The sequence below is a fragment of the Gossypium hirsutum genome, chromosome D09, assembly GCF_007990345.1.
Source record: "Gossypium hirsutum isolate 1008001.06 chromosome D09, Gossypium_hirsutum_v2.1, whole genome shotgun sequence".
NCBI classification, from domain to species: Eukaryota; Viridiplantae; Streptophyta; class Magnoliopsida; order Malvales; family Malvaceae; genus Gossypium; species Gossypium hirsutum.
This window is the reverse complement of record NC_053445.1, coordinates 38,766,929-38,786,497: the sequence shown is the minus strand read 5'-3', so window position 1 is coordinate 38,786,497 and position 19,569 is coordinate 38,766,929. Positions and strand designations below refer to the sequence as shown.

The 19,569-nt window shown below is 32.9% G+C and overlaps 2 protein-coding genes across 2 annotated transcripts; both read right to left on the bottom strand.

The window, feature by feature from the left end:
* Positions 1-10,216: 10,216 nt before the first annotated feature.
* Positions 10,217-13,748, bottom strand: LOC107886695 (probable carboxylesterase 15). The gene is made up of 3 exons (XM_016811091.2): positions 12,219-13,748; positions 11,869-12,136; positions 10,217-11,255 (listed from the first exon to the last, which is right to left on the bottom strand). Exons 1-3 carry the CDS (start codon positions 12,902-12,904, stop codon positions 11,133-11,135), a joined length of 1,077 nt encoding a protein of 358 aa, XP_016666580.2. The 5' UTR covers positions 12,905-13,748; the 3' UTR covers positions 10,217-11,132.
* Positions 13,749-14,509: 761 nt separating this feature from the next.
* On the bottom strand, positions 14,510-17,220 carry LOC107901342 (dnaJ protein homolog). Its single transcript, XM_016827336.2, has 6 exons — positions 16,725-17,220; positions 16,434-16,599; positions 15,836-15,974; positions 15,478-15,754; positions 15,196-15,394; positions 14,510-15,114 (listed from the first exon to the last, which is right to left on the bottom strand). The coding sequence occupies exons 1-6, from the start codon at positions 16,872-16,874 to the stop codon at positions 14,792-14,794; spliced, it is 1,254 nt and encodes a 417-aa protein (XP_016682825.1). The 5' UTR covers positions 16,875-17,220; the 3' UTR covers positions 14,510-14,791.
* Positions 17,221-19,569: the final 2,349 nt, after the last annotated feature.

The window sequence follows — 19,569 nt, the reverse complement described above, 5'->3', positions numbered from 1 at the left end:
TAAAATATTAAATTTGTTAATAGCTATCAATCATTTATGCAAAATTTTACTAATAATTTTACTAATTAAAAATAAACATGTCCCATCTTGATTCTTTTAGATTCAATGTTCCTTCCTGTAATTTCTTATCCCCCATATAATCCTATCAACTCCCCCAAAATTAATAACCTAGTTTCTCTCATTTTTAATTTGTTTGACTCTCATTTTTATTTGATAATGTCTAATTGCAGTAATGGCTCGTCTGCCTTTACTTGCACAATGTGAGAGGCGTAAAAGAATTGGTATTGCACTGACAATATGGTTGGAAATCTGTAGAATTGCGATTTGGTTCTTATTTAGAATGGGTGCCAGCCTTAGCCTACAGACTTATAGACCAAGGATTAGGTCCTATACCTTAGATTTTTATGCAAAACGGGATTATGTGAAAAGGCTTGTATATGCTAGTGACGAGACTTGTATTGAACAAGTTAGGATGAATAGAACTGCCTTTTTTAAACTATGTGAGATGTTAGAATCGATAGGGGGATTGAAGTCGTCAAGAAACATGCTTGTTGATGAGCAAGTAGCAATATTTTTACATATCATCTCCCATCACCTGAAAAATCGAGTTATCAAGCATCACTTTAGAAGGTCCAGGGAAACTGTTAGCAGAGCATTTCATAGTGTTTTAAATGCTGTCATACGCTTAAAAGATGTGTTATTTAAAAAGCCGGAGCCAATTACAGCCGATTCTTCTGACACAAGGTGGAAATGGTTTAAGGTATTGGACTGAGTTTTATATATAGCTTGTACAACATTTAGTTGATTTAGATTTAAATTAGTATTCTAACACAAGGTTTTATATCATGTGATATAGAATTTCTTAGGTGCTCTTGATGGAACCCACATCAAGATTAGGGTTCCAACAGTTGATAAACCTAGATATCGAACGCGAAAAGGTAACATAGCAACAAATATGCTAGGTGTTTGTACACCTGAGATGCAATTTGTTTATGTTCTTCCTGGTTGGGAAGGTTCAGTTGCCGATGGACAGGTTCTTCGAGATGCCATCAGTAGAAGACATGGACTACAAGTTCCTCATGTTAAAGTGGATAGTTAGAGGACTTTGATTTTTATAATTAAGATCAAACTTTTTGTGCTGAATTAATCATTTTAAGTAGCAATTTTATTTTATAGGTTGTTATTATCTAGTTGATGCTGGATACACAAATTGTGAGGGATTTCTTGCACCTTTTAGAGGACAGCGGTATCATTTGAACGAGTGGCGTCAGGGTTATCAGCCAAGTTCTCCGCAAGAGTTTTTTAATATGAAACATGCCTCAGCACGTAATGTTATTGAGAGATGCTTCGGGTTATTAAAACTTAGATGGGGAATACTTAGGAGTCCATCGTTCTATCCTGTAAGGGTGCACAATAGAATTATTATTGCATGTTGTTTGCTCCATAATTTTATTCGAACCCATATGAGTATTGATCCCATTGAAGCGGAGGTGAGAGAAGGATTACCTAGTAATGTGGTGGATGACAATGAACCGAATATCACAAATATTCATCCATCGGATGCTTGGGCTACTTGGAGGATGGAACTAGCCAACCAAATGTTCGATGAATGGCAAGCATCTAGAAATTAGTTAGGTTTAGGGACAAATTAAGTTTGAATTGATTTGTTGATGTTACTTTAGGTATCTAGTTTATGAAACTTTGGTGGTGTTTGATTAAAATTATGTATTGTACTAAACTTTGTTGAATTATAATTTAATTATCTTTTCATTCAGGATGTGTTATAAATTTAAATTTATATCAAACTAACAATATAATATTATAAACTGTTCACCTTTTGATTCATGATATTAAAAATATTAAATAATGTTAATTTGTTTTTTTTCTTAAGATAAATATGTCAGGTGTTCCACAATCACATGCTTCTTCTCAAGCTTCTCGAGGAAGCAAAAGAAAATAGGTTCCAGAAGAAGATGCAGCCTTGGTTTCTTGCATGGTGGATTTGCACAATGTAGGAACATTTAATGCTGATACCGGGTTCAAAGCTGGTTATTTGAACGAGCTAGAGAAAATGTTAGAAAAGGCTTTACCAAGAGCAATGTTGAAGGCGAAACCAAATATTGAATCTCGGATTAGGTGCCTAAAAAGGGAATGGTCAGTCGTCTATGACATGCTTAATGGCCAAAACAATAGCGGCTTTGGTTGGGATGAGCATAGGCAGCTCGTTGTTGCTGAAGATGCAGTTTGGGAATCCTATGTAAAGGTAAAATGTATTTCAAGTATTTATTTGTTTTTTTACAAAACTTATAACTAATATGATTTCCTCATTTTTTTTAGAGTCACAAAGAAGCCTCTCATTTCAGACATCGTTCTTTCCCTTACTACAACCAGCTTACTGCCATATACGCAAGAGATCGAGCGACTAGGAAAGACGCTTAAACAGCTGCTGATGTTCTTGAAGAAATACATGCTGAGGATGTACGTACTACGGATATGACTGAAGAGAGAAACACATTCTATGACTGCGAAGCTGACGTCTCTTTAGACGACATGGATGTTTCTGGTGCGGATCCGCGAGGAGATAGAGACCAAGGGGGTTCCTCATCTTCAAACAAGAGAAAGAAGAAATTTGATGCTCGTGATAATGTGTATTCTTCATTTGATGAGGCTGCCACTTTGTTGGGGGGAAAAATCCAGGCCGTTGGCGATCAAATCAGTAGGAGTATTGCCTCCGAGGTGGTAGTTCAGCAGAAGTCAGAAGAACATCAAAAGATGGAAGAGAAAGCTTCAAATTTATATTCAGCCTTATGGTCAATTGAAGGTTTAACCGACGATCAGCGGTATGATGCTTTGAGTAAAATTCCCGATCATCCAACTCAAATGATCGTTTTCTTTAGTTTACCTTCTGTTGCCCGATTGGAATGGGTCAGAAGATTTCTTTCTCACCATTAAATATCAATGTTCAAACTTTTTAATGTTGTAAAACTATATAACATATGGATTATGATGTACAATTTCATTTTCATCTAACCTTTTCTTAATATAAGTTAATTATATTTATGCAGAATATAATTCTCAAGTTATATATTGATTTTAGTAAATTCATATAAGAACATTTTATTATTAAGAATTTTATGAAATTATATATCACTATTAAATTATATTTAATATTAATTATTTTAAATTGTATAAATTCATATAAGAAAATTTATTATCAAGAATTTTATGAAATTATATATTATTATTAAATTATATGTAATAATTATTATTTTAAATTATACAAATTCATAAAATATAATTTATTAGTTATAATTATTTTAAATTTTATTAAATCATATATTTTAATTAAAGTATATTCAATATTAATTATTTCAAATTTTCTTTTATAGTATCATATATTATGATTTGAGTAAATTCATATAAGAATATTTTAATTATAATATATTTAATAATAATTATGTTAATTTATATTTTACAGTATCATATATTATGATTTGAGTAAATTCATATAAGAATATTAATTATTAAGAATTTTATTAAAATATATATTTTAATTATAATATATTTAATAATAATGATGTTTAAATATGATTAAATTATTTATTATTGATAATAATAATCTTATTAAAATTTAAATAACAATAACAATAACAATAATCATTTACCAAAACAAATTTATGCTAAGGGTATTCTAGTCATTTTAGTATTTTCCATTATGTTATTACACCTCTATTCCGTTCAACCAAACACAAGATTACTATTACGCCTCTATTCCATTGCATTCAACCAAACAGTTGATTTGCTATTACACCTCTATTCCATTACACCTCTAATCTAATACAGCGAACCAAACGTGCCCTAAGTGATTTAAGGGCAAAATTGTAAATTTTGCCAAATTAACTTAAATAAATTGAATTCTATACTTTTCTAGGCTACTCTTCTTCAACTAATCAGCCAAAAATGCCATAGGAGAAGGTTTTAAGCTGTTTTTATTTATTTTACTTCATGTAAGTTCGATTCTTGCTCTTTTCTTGTAATTTTTGTGTTTTTAAGACTTGTACAATTAGGTCCAACTATCTAATTAGTTAGTTTTAGATTCTATGGATGATTTTGAAAGTTACCATTGATGATTTCTGGATGTTTATGATGAATTAATATGGATTTGAAGTTTTAATTTTGTTATATGATGATTTTATCAAGTAATTTTAATAGAAATTGATTTTAGGATCAAATTGTAAAAAAGATTAAATCTTAGGTTTTGGTATTAAACTCTATTTATTAAGGGTTTTTTAATAGCTTATATTATTTAAATAAAGTGTTAATTGAGAAAAATTAGCTCATTTGATGAGTTAATTTGTAATAAGGACTAAATTACAAAAATGTGGAATAATAGGGGCAAAAGTGTAATTTTTCCAAAATGTGTAAATTGTGTTAAATTTAATAAATATATGATTAAATGAGTTAATTTTTTAATACATATAGATCAAGAAAAGAGGAATCCAGAATTAGATCGGGGGAAAGGCAAAATTATCGAGTAATCGATTCGATTCGTCAATTTCGAGTACGAGGTAAGTTCGTAATGTGATGACTTCATTAGCATGTATGTTAAATTCTCTTATTATGCCTAAACTGTGATTACAAGATTTTCATTAATGTATAAATTGTAAATATGACTTTACGGATATATTCGAAGATAAAATCGACAAGCTAGAAATCTCGGTTGAACCTTATGAATAGAATTTGATACTTGTGAAATGTATAAGTTGATATTACAATTTGGCTTCGAGCCATGCATATCAGATAAATTGGCTTCAAGCCATGATAGTAGCACTTCGGGTGCGTTTTATACCGATTTGGCTTCGGGACATGCATATCGGATAAATTGGCTTCGGGCCACGATATTAGCTCTTTGGATAAGTTACCTTGATTTTGCTACGGGCCATGGTATAGGTACTTATCATATGAGATATTTGAGTATCCGATTTCTATTCCGAATGGTTCAACGGGTAAAAGAATGAGATGAATGAGAAAGGGGTTAGGACGAGACGATACAGGTACGTACGGAACCTATTCGAGTATTTAATAGAGAAAAATGATGAAATGGTATTTGATCATGTTTTAAGACATGAGAAAGGTTTGTTGAAATTGTATATATGGTGATGTTATGTACAATTAGTTGAATTGTATTTATTTAATGTATTAAATTATTCACTTACGAGCTTACTAAGCTATGAAGCTTACTTTGTATTATTTTCTTATGTTCTATAGAGAATCAAGGCTAGCTCGGATCCAGAAGTCGCCGGGAACATCATCGCGCTATCGGACATCTAAGTTGGTACTTTTGAATTGTATATATATGGTATATGGCATGCATAGGCTAGTATCATCTTGATATACTTTTGAGATAGTTTGGTACTAAAATTGAAATGAAATGAACAAAGTTTATTAGTTAGCTTTTATATAGTATTATGAATGTTGCTGATCAATTTGATAAATAAATGTTTTAGGCATGATTTAAATACATTTGAATGTGAAAATGTGTTGGTTTCCATATTGATTGTAAATTGGTTGTAGTTGAAATTGCAGGGAAGGTTAGATGTTTATAAAGGGGGTTATATTGAATTCGCACAAAAAAAAATTTTCGAGTTTCCAAATTAGTCCCGAATCACTCCTAACTTGTATTTTGGGCCTTGAGGGTCCATCTAAGGGACTTTAAGATTATTTTATATTATATTTGATAATTATTTGTATATTAATTGTAAATTATCCGATGGTCCAGTAATGCTCCATAACCTTATTCCAATGACGAATACGGGTTAGGGGTGTTACAGAATAAAAATCGAAAAATAAAAGCAATTGATCGGAAAATAAAGTGGAAGAAACCAATGAAACCACACTAGGTTCAATTCTCATGAAAATTTGGATCGATCACAGATGGTCCCACTTAAAACTCAATCTCCTTTTCCCTCTCGTGTAATTTCGCATAACACTAGAATTTAAAGAACAAAAGGAAGAGAGAAACTATTTTTCTCTTGTTGTGCTGTGTCTAAAATGAGGATAATGACCTTCTATTTATATAGTTTTTTGAATGGGGCATAGTAAAATACATAGGGAAAAAAGGTAAAGCTGGTAAAGACAGTTTCCTAAAAATATGCAACAGTCAAATAAAAATATTTTCTCGAAAGGAATGAAAATCGAAAAATAAAAGCAATTGATCAGAAATCTGATCGAAAAATAAACTGGAAGAAACCAACGAAACCACATTAGGTTCAATTTCCAAAAAAAAATTGGAGGGGTCACAAATGGTCCCGCTTAAAATCTAATTTCCTAAATAGAATTTCCCTCTTAATGAGAGAAACTGTTTTTCTCTCTATTTCTCTTGCTGTGTTCTGTCTAAAATGAGGAGAATGGCCTCCTATTTATATAATTTTCTGAATGGCATAGTAAAATATGTAGGGAAAAAAAGGTAAAATTGGGAGAAACAATTATCTAAAAATCTGCAACAGTTAAATAAAAATAGTTTCTTTAACTAGATTTTCAAAATCTAAACAAATTTTGTTTTTGAAAAATAATACAAAAATTTTATCCAAATAAAATACACGACATTTGTCGAAATCACAGACCGGACCAGGTAAGGCTTCTTCTTTTTTTTTTTATCTAGAAATAACTATTTAATAATTAAAGTGTTTTTTTATACCTTTATAATTTGTGAAATATTCAAATTATAAATAAAAATAACATTTTTATTCCTTTTATTCTAAGTCATTGTTGTTATGTTTCCTTAATGTTACAACACCCACCTGTCAATTATTTATGAAAGCCACAAATCAATTAAATAAATATGACACTTAAGCAAATTTCCTAAATTGCTAGAATATTTTATTATATTAGATAAGAGACAAATAATTATACTAATTCTAAATAAAATTTTCAAATATTTACTCAAATATATATTGTAAAACAATAAATATGGATATTTTCTAACCAAATATAGAGAAATATATTTCCAAAGCAACTATAAATTTGATAATAGTTGCTTACAAGTTTGCACACAATTTAATATATGGGAACACGCAACAAAGCAAAAATCATGAAGATGTCTATTGCATTTTTACTTTCTCTATTCAAAAGTAAAATATTAATAATAAAATAAAATTAATTATTTGGAATTCTAGAATAAATAAATAAACTTATTTACAATCAAACTAGAATAAAGAAATTGTTCCTTTTTAGAGTGATTGTGTTTATTGTTGTTATATTATTAGTATTATTTGGGATTTTAATAAAATATTACTTTGATTGAGCAAAAAAAATTTGAGAAAATTTAATAATCTTCCATTATGTTGATGAAATTTGGTGGAATATGTTTTGCAGGGGACCTCAACAATGAAAATAGCAGGAACATGCGATGGCAATGGAGCCATTAATACAAAGTGTGGAGCCTGCCTCGGCAATGGCGCAAAAGTGTTGTTGTCAAGAATTGCCACTTGAAGATCATCTCTGTTTGTCAATAATTACAAATAATTATAAGAATTTAAAAGTACTTCTAATGGGTGTCTTTTAATCGCTATTTAAAAATAAATGAAGAATTAAAATAACAATAAGATAATTAAGCTACAAATGTGACCTAATTTTAGAATCGGTCTGTATTTGACGCATTAATAATGTATAAACTCATACATTATGGGTGAATTAAATTAATAAATAATTCTTATAAATAGTGTATAATTTTGTATTATTAGCACGTCATATACAAATCCAGTATAACATTTGTTCTAAAATTAGCTCATGTTCGTAGCTTAAGGGTGCATTTGAATGAGTAGTGAGATTGACTCTATTAAGATTGAAAACAAATGTAGTGGTGAGATTAAAATCAATAATGAGATATACATTTGGATTCCAATATAGTTATAGTGGTAATGTGAGAATGAAAAATGACTATTAACTAAAGACATAAATAGGTAGAACAAAAATAAATAGCCAAACAAATATTACTGTTGGAGTTAGAATCAAGTTAAACAAGAAAGAATTTATTCAAACAATAAACAATCGATTCAAAGAAGCAAGGAATCGATTCAAAGAAGCAGCAATACTTTTAGTCACATAGTAGATATCTCAAGACCATAGAAGGCTAGAAAATTTTGAACTCTCCTCCATTTCCATCTTAAGCCACCAAGCTCTAATCTTGGGATTAATTGATAAAAACATAGTTCACTTGTCCTTATTGAGTAATAAATTCAGTGAGAAAAAGTATAGTGGACTAGAATCTGGAACTTCCTTCCACAAGCTATCAAGCACTTTGACTACTTGCGGAATACCATATGGATACATAACAGGAGCCAAACTACATGTGGCTTGACTCATATTGTCAGTCGCACTGCATAATTTTTCAATTTGACTGGACAATCTTGTGGCCCCTCCAATTTGTTTTGAGGATTTCTTCCTTCCAATTTTAAAATGTGAAGTTCATCCCTCATGTGTTTTTTCTTTTTTGATTGTTTCATTCAATTTGAACATCTATTGTATTTTCTTCCTCATTTTTTTCAAGTATGTCATTGTCAACATCCTCAAAAAATTCTCTAAGGAGTGTACGCAAAGAAGATGCCTATGCTTTATCACCATTGACAACTATCCCCCTTGAACATCTGGTTCAACTTCCCTTCGAATTCAGGATTAATGCCCGAAGTTCTAAATTTTTTAACTTCAAGTACAACCTACATATAAATTGATAGTTTAATAAGAAAGAATGATTTTCATAGCTTTTTTTCCCACTAATTCGGAAATTTCTATGTAAATTAAGTTTAAATATTTTTTATACTAGTTTTCTTACCCATGCTATATGTAAGGGTTTATTGTCTTGAATAATTAAGAAATGGGGAGGAATCCACTTATATAAGTGGAAAATTAAGCCGGCTTTACATTTTTCGTAATATTTTAATGATCCAACCATTGAATTTATCGATAGAATTATATTTGTCATGCATATAAATTTTCGAACCGATCAGATATCTCTATTATATCGATCTAAAAAGGTGCATATATGAATATTCATTGATAGTTTGAATTTTTTTATAAAAAATAAACGGTCAAAAATTTTTAATTTACATCAAATTTAGCATGCATAATCTATATGGATGAAGCATGAAATATGACGGTTGAATTGTTAAAATATTAATCATATAAAAAGTTACGAAAATGTGTAAAAATATTTTAATTTTACACTGGTGTAAGTGGATCCTTCCATATTATCTTTTTAAAAATTCAATTGATTTACAAATAATATAAGTATAATTAAATACAAAATATACTAAACATACAACTAGAGGTGAATAGGGGGACAGGGGCCCGACCCCCCTAAAATAAAAAATTGTTGTTTTGGCCCTTTAGAAAATTTTAAAATTTTAAATTAGTAAAGATAAAATTACATTTTGGCCCCCCTAAAATCATGAAAATTTAATTTAATCCTTTAAAAATTATAAAGATATAGACTATTAAAAATTAAAATTTCATTTCGGTCCCCCCTAGAAAAAATTTTTGGCTTCGCCCTTGCATACAACACTTTTTTTTTGTAACAAGAACAGCTAGAAAGTGAAAGCAAATAAGAAGAAGCAACCATTGGATAAAGATTACATTTGAGTAGCTCCCTTAATAAGGTTGGGCCTTCCTCATATATATATATGCATCTCATCATAGTTCCCTTTATTAAATTTAGTCATCCAATCAGCTACTCTGTTATGCTCTTTGGGAATGTGTCAAAGACCAACCTTCTAATCTCGGCATAAAAATTAATATTTTAATACAATATGATAAGTTTAATACAATATTGATATATTTATAGTAATTTGTTATGATAGATAATTAAAATCATATTATTTTCAATGTAAATATAGGATATTAGCAATAATTATAGTGACATTTTTAACAAATATGTAAATTTTATGATATAAAAATGTTAATTATTTGGAGTGTATAAAAAATTACCAAACTCAAAGAGTTAAAGCTATATATATTTGTGTCAGGATTGTTTCAAAGAAAATATTTATTTATTTAAATTCTTAGTAAAGTAGATTCCAACACATTTTTCATGTTTTCTCGTATTTTAATTATGAACCTTTGATCTTAAAATCTTGCAAATTAAGTATAAAGAAAAAAAACCCTTTATATCCAAATATAAATTATAATCTTGAATTTGATTTTTTTAATTTTTTTTTAAAATGTTACCTAAATAAACTTCCAAATGAACACTGAATGTACATGGTGAATAGTTAATACTGATAACTTAAAATGATAGAAAAGGAATGGATGGGATGGGATGGGATGGGATGGGATGGGATGGGATAGAGTTTGCAAGCCGAAGGACATTGGTGGACTGGGTTTTCGGGACCTCAAACATTTTAATCCTGCATTGCTGGGAAGACGAGGGTGGCGGTTAATGCTTGAACCAGGGACTCCTTTTTTCAAGGTTTTTAGCTCTAAATATTACCCGAACAGAAGTTTCCTTGATTCAGAGCTGGGATCTAACCTCCTATTTGTGGAGGAGTATTTGGTCTTCCAAAGAGTTGATGCTGAAAAGAACACGATGGAGAGTGGGGGATGATAAGCTTATAAATAGAAAACTAACAGATGGCTGCCAACAAACGAATCTTTTATTGTGCAATCAGATGCTTCGAGTTTTCTCCCAAATAGCAAAGTCAGCATGCTTATTGATGTTGTTAATAATAGGTGGAGGGAAGATCTTGTACGCGCTGAGTTCAACGAGGTAGAGGCAAATGCAGTCCTTCAAATGCCTCTGGCTCTGGAGTTTTGTGATGACAAGCTAATATAACACTGGCATTTCAACTGTGATGGGAAGCATTCAAGTAAGAGTGGGTATAGACAGTTATCCTCCCAATCTCAGTGAGAGCTATTTGGAAGACTAATATCATGCCAATTACCAAAGGTGGAACTTTTTGTATGGAGAGCTTGTAACGGAGCAATCCCGACTGCCGGAAACATTGCTTACAGAGTTCAAGGAGCATCCCATATATGTCAGTGGTGAGATTTTGAACGTGAAACAGAGATGCATGCTTTACGAGATTGTCCCTTTCCCAAAGAAGCTCTTTCTTATTGCCAGGTACCAGCATTTTTGTCTTCTACTGATATTGAAAGTTGCTTAGATCGGATAGACTTGGTGTCTTCGGAATATAAGAAATAGAATGCTTCATGAAAATATCTCGTTTAGTGCTCCTAGGTTTGTTGATGAGATTCGAAGCCAACTGCAGGAATATAGAATTATAAGAGAGCTACTGGGCAAATCATTTGGTTATAGTCAAGTTTGATGCTTGTGTTGACAAATTGAGCAAAAAAGGAGGGGGGCGGTTTTATCATTAGAGACTGACGGTTTTGTTCTGTTTTGCTTGGGAAGAGTTGAAGATGCAGGAGTCGCATAAACTCTTGCTGCAGTTAAAGCGATGGAATTGGCACACCAATTAAGACATCAAAAAATTATCATTGAAGGGGATGCTCTTAAAGTCATCACAGGCTTGCAAAAAAAGGAAAATCGACCTGTCCGACATGGGACCAGCGATCACAAAAGGACAGATTTTAGCAAGATCAATGAAGCTGTGCACATCAACTTGCAAAACATGTTTCATTTTACCTTCAGGATGTTTACTGGGTGGAAGAATATCCACCATCTCTCCCCAAAGTTGTAATTACGTTATAATATTAATATCATACTAAAATTTGGTTCATAGGTTTTAATATCAAACTACAATGCATGATTTCCACTCACTCAATCCGACGTTACATCATTCAAACAAAGGACAATTATTTACCTAAAAAATCCTCTCAGCTAGAATTTTCAACAATGAATCGTTTGATTATTACCATCAATGCTTTGGCCGGTTCAGAGTTAGGATCAATAGTGAAGAACCCATGTTGTTGTCCTTCAAATTCAACGTACTCGATCTTCTTCCCCCAATTCTTCAATCTCTCAGCATATTCCTTTCCTCGGTCTTTCAACAGATCGCTTCCACCAACCACCACCAGAATAGGGTCTAGATTCACCTGTTCCAGACGGCGGCTGACGGGCCCGAAAGGGTTTATCAGCGGATGATCCGTCGTTTCTCCCATCGGTACAGATAACCTCCAAAACCTACACACAAGCTTAAAAGATTCAAAATACTGCTGTTCAGAGTGGAGTTTTATTGAAATTTAGCTAAAGCCGTATGACAAACCTGTCAATGAGCTCCAAATTAAGGAAGGCATCTTTGGGACCCTCAGCTTCGGATCTTGTTAGCACTGTCCCGCCAAAGAATGGTGCTAAAAGCACATACCCTCGGACCAGAACCGGCGCCAAGTCTAATGAACCAGCCCCTAGTTGGACCGCCAAATTATGAGCAATATTACCACCGGCTGAGTCACCAGATATGAACACCTTGCTAAAATCCGCTACATCAGTTAACCATGGATCAGGGTTGTTGGCCAGAGCTTGAGATTGGAGCCATTTCATAGCCATGAAACCATCTTCAATGGCTGCCGGGAGTCTGTTCTCCGGAGCCAAACGATAATCCGGCGAAATCACGACAGCTTGAAGGTTTGAAGCGAGGCGGAAGCAGTAGTTTTGGCAGTTAGGCCAGGCACGTGATCCAATGCAAAAACCACCACCATGGATGTAATAAAAGACGGGGAGCTTGGGTGATGAAGGTGAAGCTGGCTTATAGAGCCTAAGCTGAAGGTCATGCACAGGATCAAATACAATATCTTTCCACAAAATAGAGCCATCACCATTGACTGGGACATTGAAGCTTGGCTTAGAAGAACGCCAAGTGGAGCCATCGCTGTAAACACGAAGGACACCTCGGCATTCATCGACTTCATGGGGAGGGGTTGTAATGGAAGCAGAGGCAGCCATGTCAGACATCTTTGCTGTTTCAGATGGGATTGAGAGGTTAAGAAGGAAGAGTAAAGGGAATGAAGGGGAGAGGAGGAACAAAGGACAAAGTTAAATGTAGGCGGCTCTGGAGAATCTTAATTTGGCCAATGGCGTTTTGTTTCTGTTGTTTTCTATGGGTAGGTTTTGTTGGACAAGTGGCTTTCTCCTGCTACTTTGGAATTTAGTTCGCCTGTCACTGTTAAGACTAACATGTTGATCAAGAACCTTAACCCGCGATTAAGGTAATTGCAGGCAGATAACTAAAAATTTACATCCCTGCATGTGAATTACCATAAACCTGTTTATGTTTGATTCCATTTTATCTTTCCTAAAATAAGGTTTTAAAGAGTTTTCATTTCGATAGTGAGCTGAAAGCTTTTTAGTTTTAAAGCTCCCAAAATAAGATTGAGCAGATTGAAGTTTTAAGGTTATCGGTTTGAGAAACTTCATTCAAACACAATGATATATATCAAACTCAAGCAGAGTTGCTGCAGACTAAATTCCATGTGAATGCAGAAGCAGGTGATGTGGAGATCAATGGAAAACCCAGACCTGAAAGTGAGCGTCGAATACCGTTACAAGTCTAATATGGGTCGGATATACTCCATTTTTTCATACATTTGGAAAATCTATCCCATGTACCAGACATTCTTGCAAAAATTTGAAGAATCTGGGTATCATAGGTATAAAACGGCCACTGAAATGGTAACAAAGAACACAAGCAAATCTTGTTTTCATTTATACATCACCTACATCCATCGCAATTCAGAATAAATAAATAAAAACATTATCAGCTTTGCTGCATTTCCTGAATGAACATGTCTTTATATAAGTATAGAAAGCAATAGAAGCATCCCATGAAGAAACCTGTTTTAATCAAAGATGGATCGTAGCTGGTTGCCACCAGATTTTGGTCAATAGAACATGTCTAATACCATATGGAAGTTGCAGCGACTCCAACTGACTCTGCTGCAAAATAGGTATTTGGCCAAGTAGTTTGATTAACCTATAATCTTTAAGGCTGAGATCGATGCAGTTAATGAGAGGGTTGGTCAATCCACTACTTATGCAGAAAATTTCGCACTGGTTATTATGTCAATGCCTAATCTAAAAGAAACCACAGAACCTTTTAAGTTCTCGAGTGGTTTGCTGATTCCCGTGAAGGGAAGTTTGTGGGTTAGTCCATAGAGGTTCCTAAGACTGGAAATTACAAAATGTGGAGGAATTGGATACCCGGGAAGGAGCTTCAGCAATTGAAATTTGGATTGTGAGAACTTAAAAGACCCTAAATGGTTTTATGCATTTGTTCCCTGGCGTTAAGTTATTCAAAGCAGGGGTTCTTGAAGTATGGTCATATTTGGTACAAGATTGTATGTTCTTGTGGAAGATTACAAACTTTTTCCTGCACAAACTGAGGTTCAGTGTTGGCCCTGTTTTACTTCAATTGATACTTTCCGTGAAATATATTTCCTTCGTGAGTTGAGGCCTCCACAAGCCTTTCTGTTTTCAGACAATTAGTTTTTCTTTTTATTCAGGTAAATATCCAATTGTAGCAGATTGTCTACCTTCTAACCTTTCTTGATAAGAGAAGTATGAAAGAAAGCAAATTGTCTTCGCTGGAACTTTATCTCCCTTATTAACTACTTTCCAATTACCAGCAAGAAACACTACAGGATGTGGACCTTTTGCGAAGAGAGACATAAAAAAAATACTTAGTACTCGGTTCTTCTCAGGCTAACAATAATAACACGCTCATCCACCACCTGAGCAAGATATGCTTTGCCACTCTACATTACTAGAGAAACCAGCTTTCTATATCCTCGAGAATACTTTTGAAACCATATATCAACTTCTTTTTTCTTTTTTGCTTCATCATCATTGCTGGGCACACTGCACCCTCTGGGCACCGCCATGCATATCTTCATCTTCCTCATAAGCTTCCTGCGCTGCCTGCTGCTGCTTCCTCCTCATCTCCTCTTCAATGTTCACATCATATAGCGTAGTCTCCTCACACTCGTCTAGCTCCATATCACTCAACTGAGAGGTTGGTTTTGGAGGCAGGATGGCCTCAAGTGCCTTAACCTGATCAGGGCCAAGGGAATCAGGGAATTCAACAGTGAACTGAATGTACAATTTGCCCTTCATGAATGGCCTCTGGTATAATGGCATCCCCTCATCATTGATTGCCTTGCAAGAATCTGGAATAACAAGTTTTACAAACTTAAAACCAAGCAATTGATAAAAAATCCCCTTGAGATTACTTACTTCCAAGAACTTACCAGGCTTCACAACCTCCCCAGGGTTCGACTTGATTAGAAGTTGTCGACCATCAAGATGGGTTATAACGAATTGAAAGCCACACAATGCCTCAGTAAGAGACAAAGTATGTTCCAAAAACAGGTCTTCTCCCTTCCTCTTGAACTTCGGATGGTCCTTCTGCTGAAGGACAAAGACTATATCCCCAGTAACAGTCTCAGGCTGCAAAGTGCACCAAAATCCAACCAATTAGTCAAGAGACCAAGTGCATACGCTAAAATGTAATTCTATCAAACTAAGCATACCGCTTCATCAGCTTCGCCAGGGAATGTTATCTTTTGTCCATTCTGCATACCCTTCTCTACAATGACTTCCAAAACTTTCTTCTCTTGAACAACCTTTTCACCCTTGCACTGAGGGCAGCGGTCCTTGTCGTTGATCGTCTCGCCAGTACCCTTACACTCATTGCAAGGATGTTGCATTTGCTGAATCATGGAGGGGCCAAGCTGCCTGATTGAAACCTTCATCCCAGAACCCTGGCAACCAGGGCACGTCATTGAAGCTCCAGATTTTGAACCCTTGCTGTTATAAATAACACATTCCACATAAACAAATAATGCAGAAAACCGAACATAGAAAAGAAGAATTAAAAAACAATTTTACCCATTGCACTTCGAGCATATCACATTCCGAGAGAGAGAAAGTTTCTTTGAAGTCCCAAGGTAAAGGTCCTCTAGTGACACCTTCAGAGGATGAACTACGTCCTCTCCCCTTCTCTGTCTTCTACCTCGACTGCTACCACCTAATCATTAACAATAACACCATCATTCAAGTTTGAACCATATCCTACTTCCCTTAGAACTAGTTCAACAACATTTCCCAAATTCCTAAAAAGTGTCGACTGAACCTTAGGTGGGGTAAGAAAAAACACCTGTGTTTATGCCTTCGTCGAATACAACTCAGGCTCAATCCCTAGACACCTCCTGCCGCTACCCCCTACCCCTATTTTTATAATATATCCTTAAACAAGTATAGTAAGATTCTCTTTCATCAGGTTTCACTAGTGCATCAAATAAGCTGATGTATTAAAAAGAAAATGATCACATACCAGATTTTGACTGCAAGTTGTAATGATCCCAACATCATTAAATAAAATAACAATGTTTTCAAGATTCTTAAACTATTCCTATATCAGGATCTTCTTAAAAAAATCATACATCTTTAATTTTAAATATGGTAACTGTTAAACTAAATCTCTTACCTCCAAACGGGCTACCACCAAAGAAGGAGGAGAAGATGTCAAACGGGTCATGAGCACCGGCACCACCACCCATTCCTTCCTTGAGTGCATCCTCACCATACTGATCATATATCTCACGTTTCTCAGGATCGCTCAATACCTCATAAGCTTGCGCCAACTCTTTAAACTGCCAATCAAACAAAAACCAAAAAAGAAGAAGAAGCAGAATTAACAATAAAATCATTAAAACCACCATCAATCAAAAAGAAACCCATATAAAATACCCAAAAATGAAGAAAAAATTGTTCATACTTTTTCAGGATCACCGCCTTTGTCTGGATGGTTTTTAATGGCGGCTTTTTTATAAGCTTTCTTCAAATCATCCTGGGAAGCGTTATTCGAAACACCCAGAATCTCATAGTACCTGGTGTTATTACTCTTCTTAGGTGCTCTTCCAAACATCTTTTGATCTTTCTTAAGTTTTAATCTATTCGGATTTTTTCTTCAGTTCTTGAGAGAAAATAAACGATGTAACAGAGAAGCTCTGGAGACCACAATAAAAAGAAAGAATCACTCAAATTGCTTGAGGGAAAGGATTTGGGTTTGGAATATAATTTATAAGAGAGATTGTTCAACGGATGACTGAGATTTAGAGAAAATAAAGAAGGCTCTAGAATTCTCTACCTCTGTTTTTTCTTTACCTTTGGGACGAAGTAGAGAAAATAAAATAAAATAAATACATTGGAAATCTAGATGGTTCTTTCTCTTCAACCGCGGGACTTTCGCTTCCACTTTCCTTTTAAATTTTATTTTAAACTTTTATTTAATATTTTTTATCTAAAATAGATGAATATGCTCGCGGACGGCCACATAAATACTATATCCATAATTAATTATTTTTTAAAATTCAAAAAAATAAAAATTAATATCCACATATATTTCTACGTTAATAAAATTAATCTTTTCATGAATTAATTTATAAAAAAATATAAATTAAAAAATTAAAAGAGTCAAAATAATTAAACGAATTATTAAAATATTTTTTTAAAGTTAAGATAATTAAATAAATCATTATACCTTCATTTTTCTTAATTTTGTTTTGCTTTTTCTTTTTAATTTTTTAAAGAATGTTTATAGAAAGGTTTAATTTATACTTACCTACTTGAATTTGATAAATTACGCCTACTTGATACCTAAAATTTTTTTACTTAATTGATACCTAAATTTAGAACTTATAAGCTAATTTCATACATTTTTTAGGTATCATACTAACATCATTAAAATATGTCGACATATTTTACTGGTAACGATTTTAATCTCGCACCTAAAAGAAATACTAAGTTAGTTTACAATTTATATGTTTAAATATCAATTAAATAAAATATATATATATCAAGTTTAAGTATCTTCAAATATATTAACTCTTTCAGAATTTAACAAGTAGTATTTTCGGCCTAATTAATTAAATCAGTATTTTAACAGCTCAGAATTTTATAAAAGATCTAAAGAAATAAAAAATAATTATAAATACAAATAAATTACAATAATGATATAAATATTAATTAAACATTCTAAATTAAATTTAAAATTATTATTCCTAAACCATAAATGAAGTGTTAGAAAACTGAAATTAAACCATCAAAACAAAACATTAATAATACAATATGGTGTTGACAATCGAATTGAAATTAATAAAGATGCTTACAAAATATCACTCAATAAAAATTGATGGAATCTTTACATGCAGGTTGGCAACAATCTTCATTGTTATGCCAAAGTTAAAATCTAAGACAATTATAGAAGAATGCCTCGCCAAAGATAATGGTAGCATCTCCAAAAATACAAACTTTCCAACAATGGCATGAAATCATTACTCAATTATCCTGTTGAGCTTCTGGTTTCATATTGATGAACATTATGGGACATATAAATATGAAATATATGGACAATCTCGAATCACCTATCTTGACATCGTTAAGCCTAGCATATGCCTTTATTGTTGTATTCCTAGTTGAACAATGTACGTTAATCGTCATTTCAACACCATTATCATCATTCAGCTCAATTGCAATACACCTAACTAGATTAAATGACACAGAAATCTATATGTTAATTTCAATTATCTCTTCCAGTTTTTAGCTTAGAGTTTTCTATTATTTTTTTCATAAATTCATCCTGGTTGATGTTTTTCTTTAATACCATGATTACAAGATGAGCGGCTTGAAATATGACCCTAATTTTAGTGTAACAAATTTGTTTGTTGTGATAAATAATTGTGAAAGATATATTTGCACACCAAAACCTAATATTTTTTTTTAATTGAATTGGTGGTCAGATCGGTCATATCAATGGTTTGTGGTCTAATCGATCTAAAGGATATAAATTATTAAAAATTTTAAAAAAATAAATAAAATTATAAAAATCAGTTCAATCGTTGTTTCAACTAGTTTTTAGCATGTTCAATCTATTCGTATGTGTTCCTGGTCAATCAACTTTTTACCTCTTATTAGATCGATGCCCTAGTCGTTCCCATTTCAACCATTTAGTCTGATCCGATTTAGACAACATTGCTAAAACTTGTTTAATATAACAAAACAAGAAGTAAATATAAAAATATTATCACATACATATACCACTAATTATACCAAAACTAACACTGAGTTTATCATTTGAAAATTAAAATAATATTTTGAATATATTATATATTAAAATAGAAATCCTAAAACATATATAATATTGAATTTTTAAGCATAAAAATATGATTATTGATGTGGGAATCAATAATGGAAGAGACAGAGAGAAAGGAAGTAGTGGTGTTGAGGAAGGTCGGTCCACTCTAGTAGGAGTGTAAAGTAAGAAGGTTGAGAACTCAAAGGGGAAGGTTGAGGACCATAGGGTTGCTATGAATGCTTAAGGGTCAATCCCTTCTTCATCATGCTGAAGGGTATATATAGTGGGGGCCTCTTGTCCAATGGTGCTAGTATGGTAAACTTGCTACCAATAAGCCATTATCATGGAACACATTGGGGGATGTATATAATGGGGTTCATTTTGTCATTCCTTTTGAATTATGGTACAAGGTTGTTATGCTTAGGTAGGGTCACTGGTCAACGAGTGTGTTCATATTAGAAAAGCGGATGCCTTGGAGAGCGGGTAG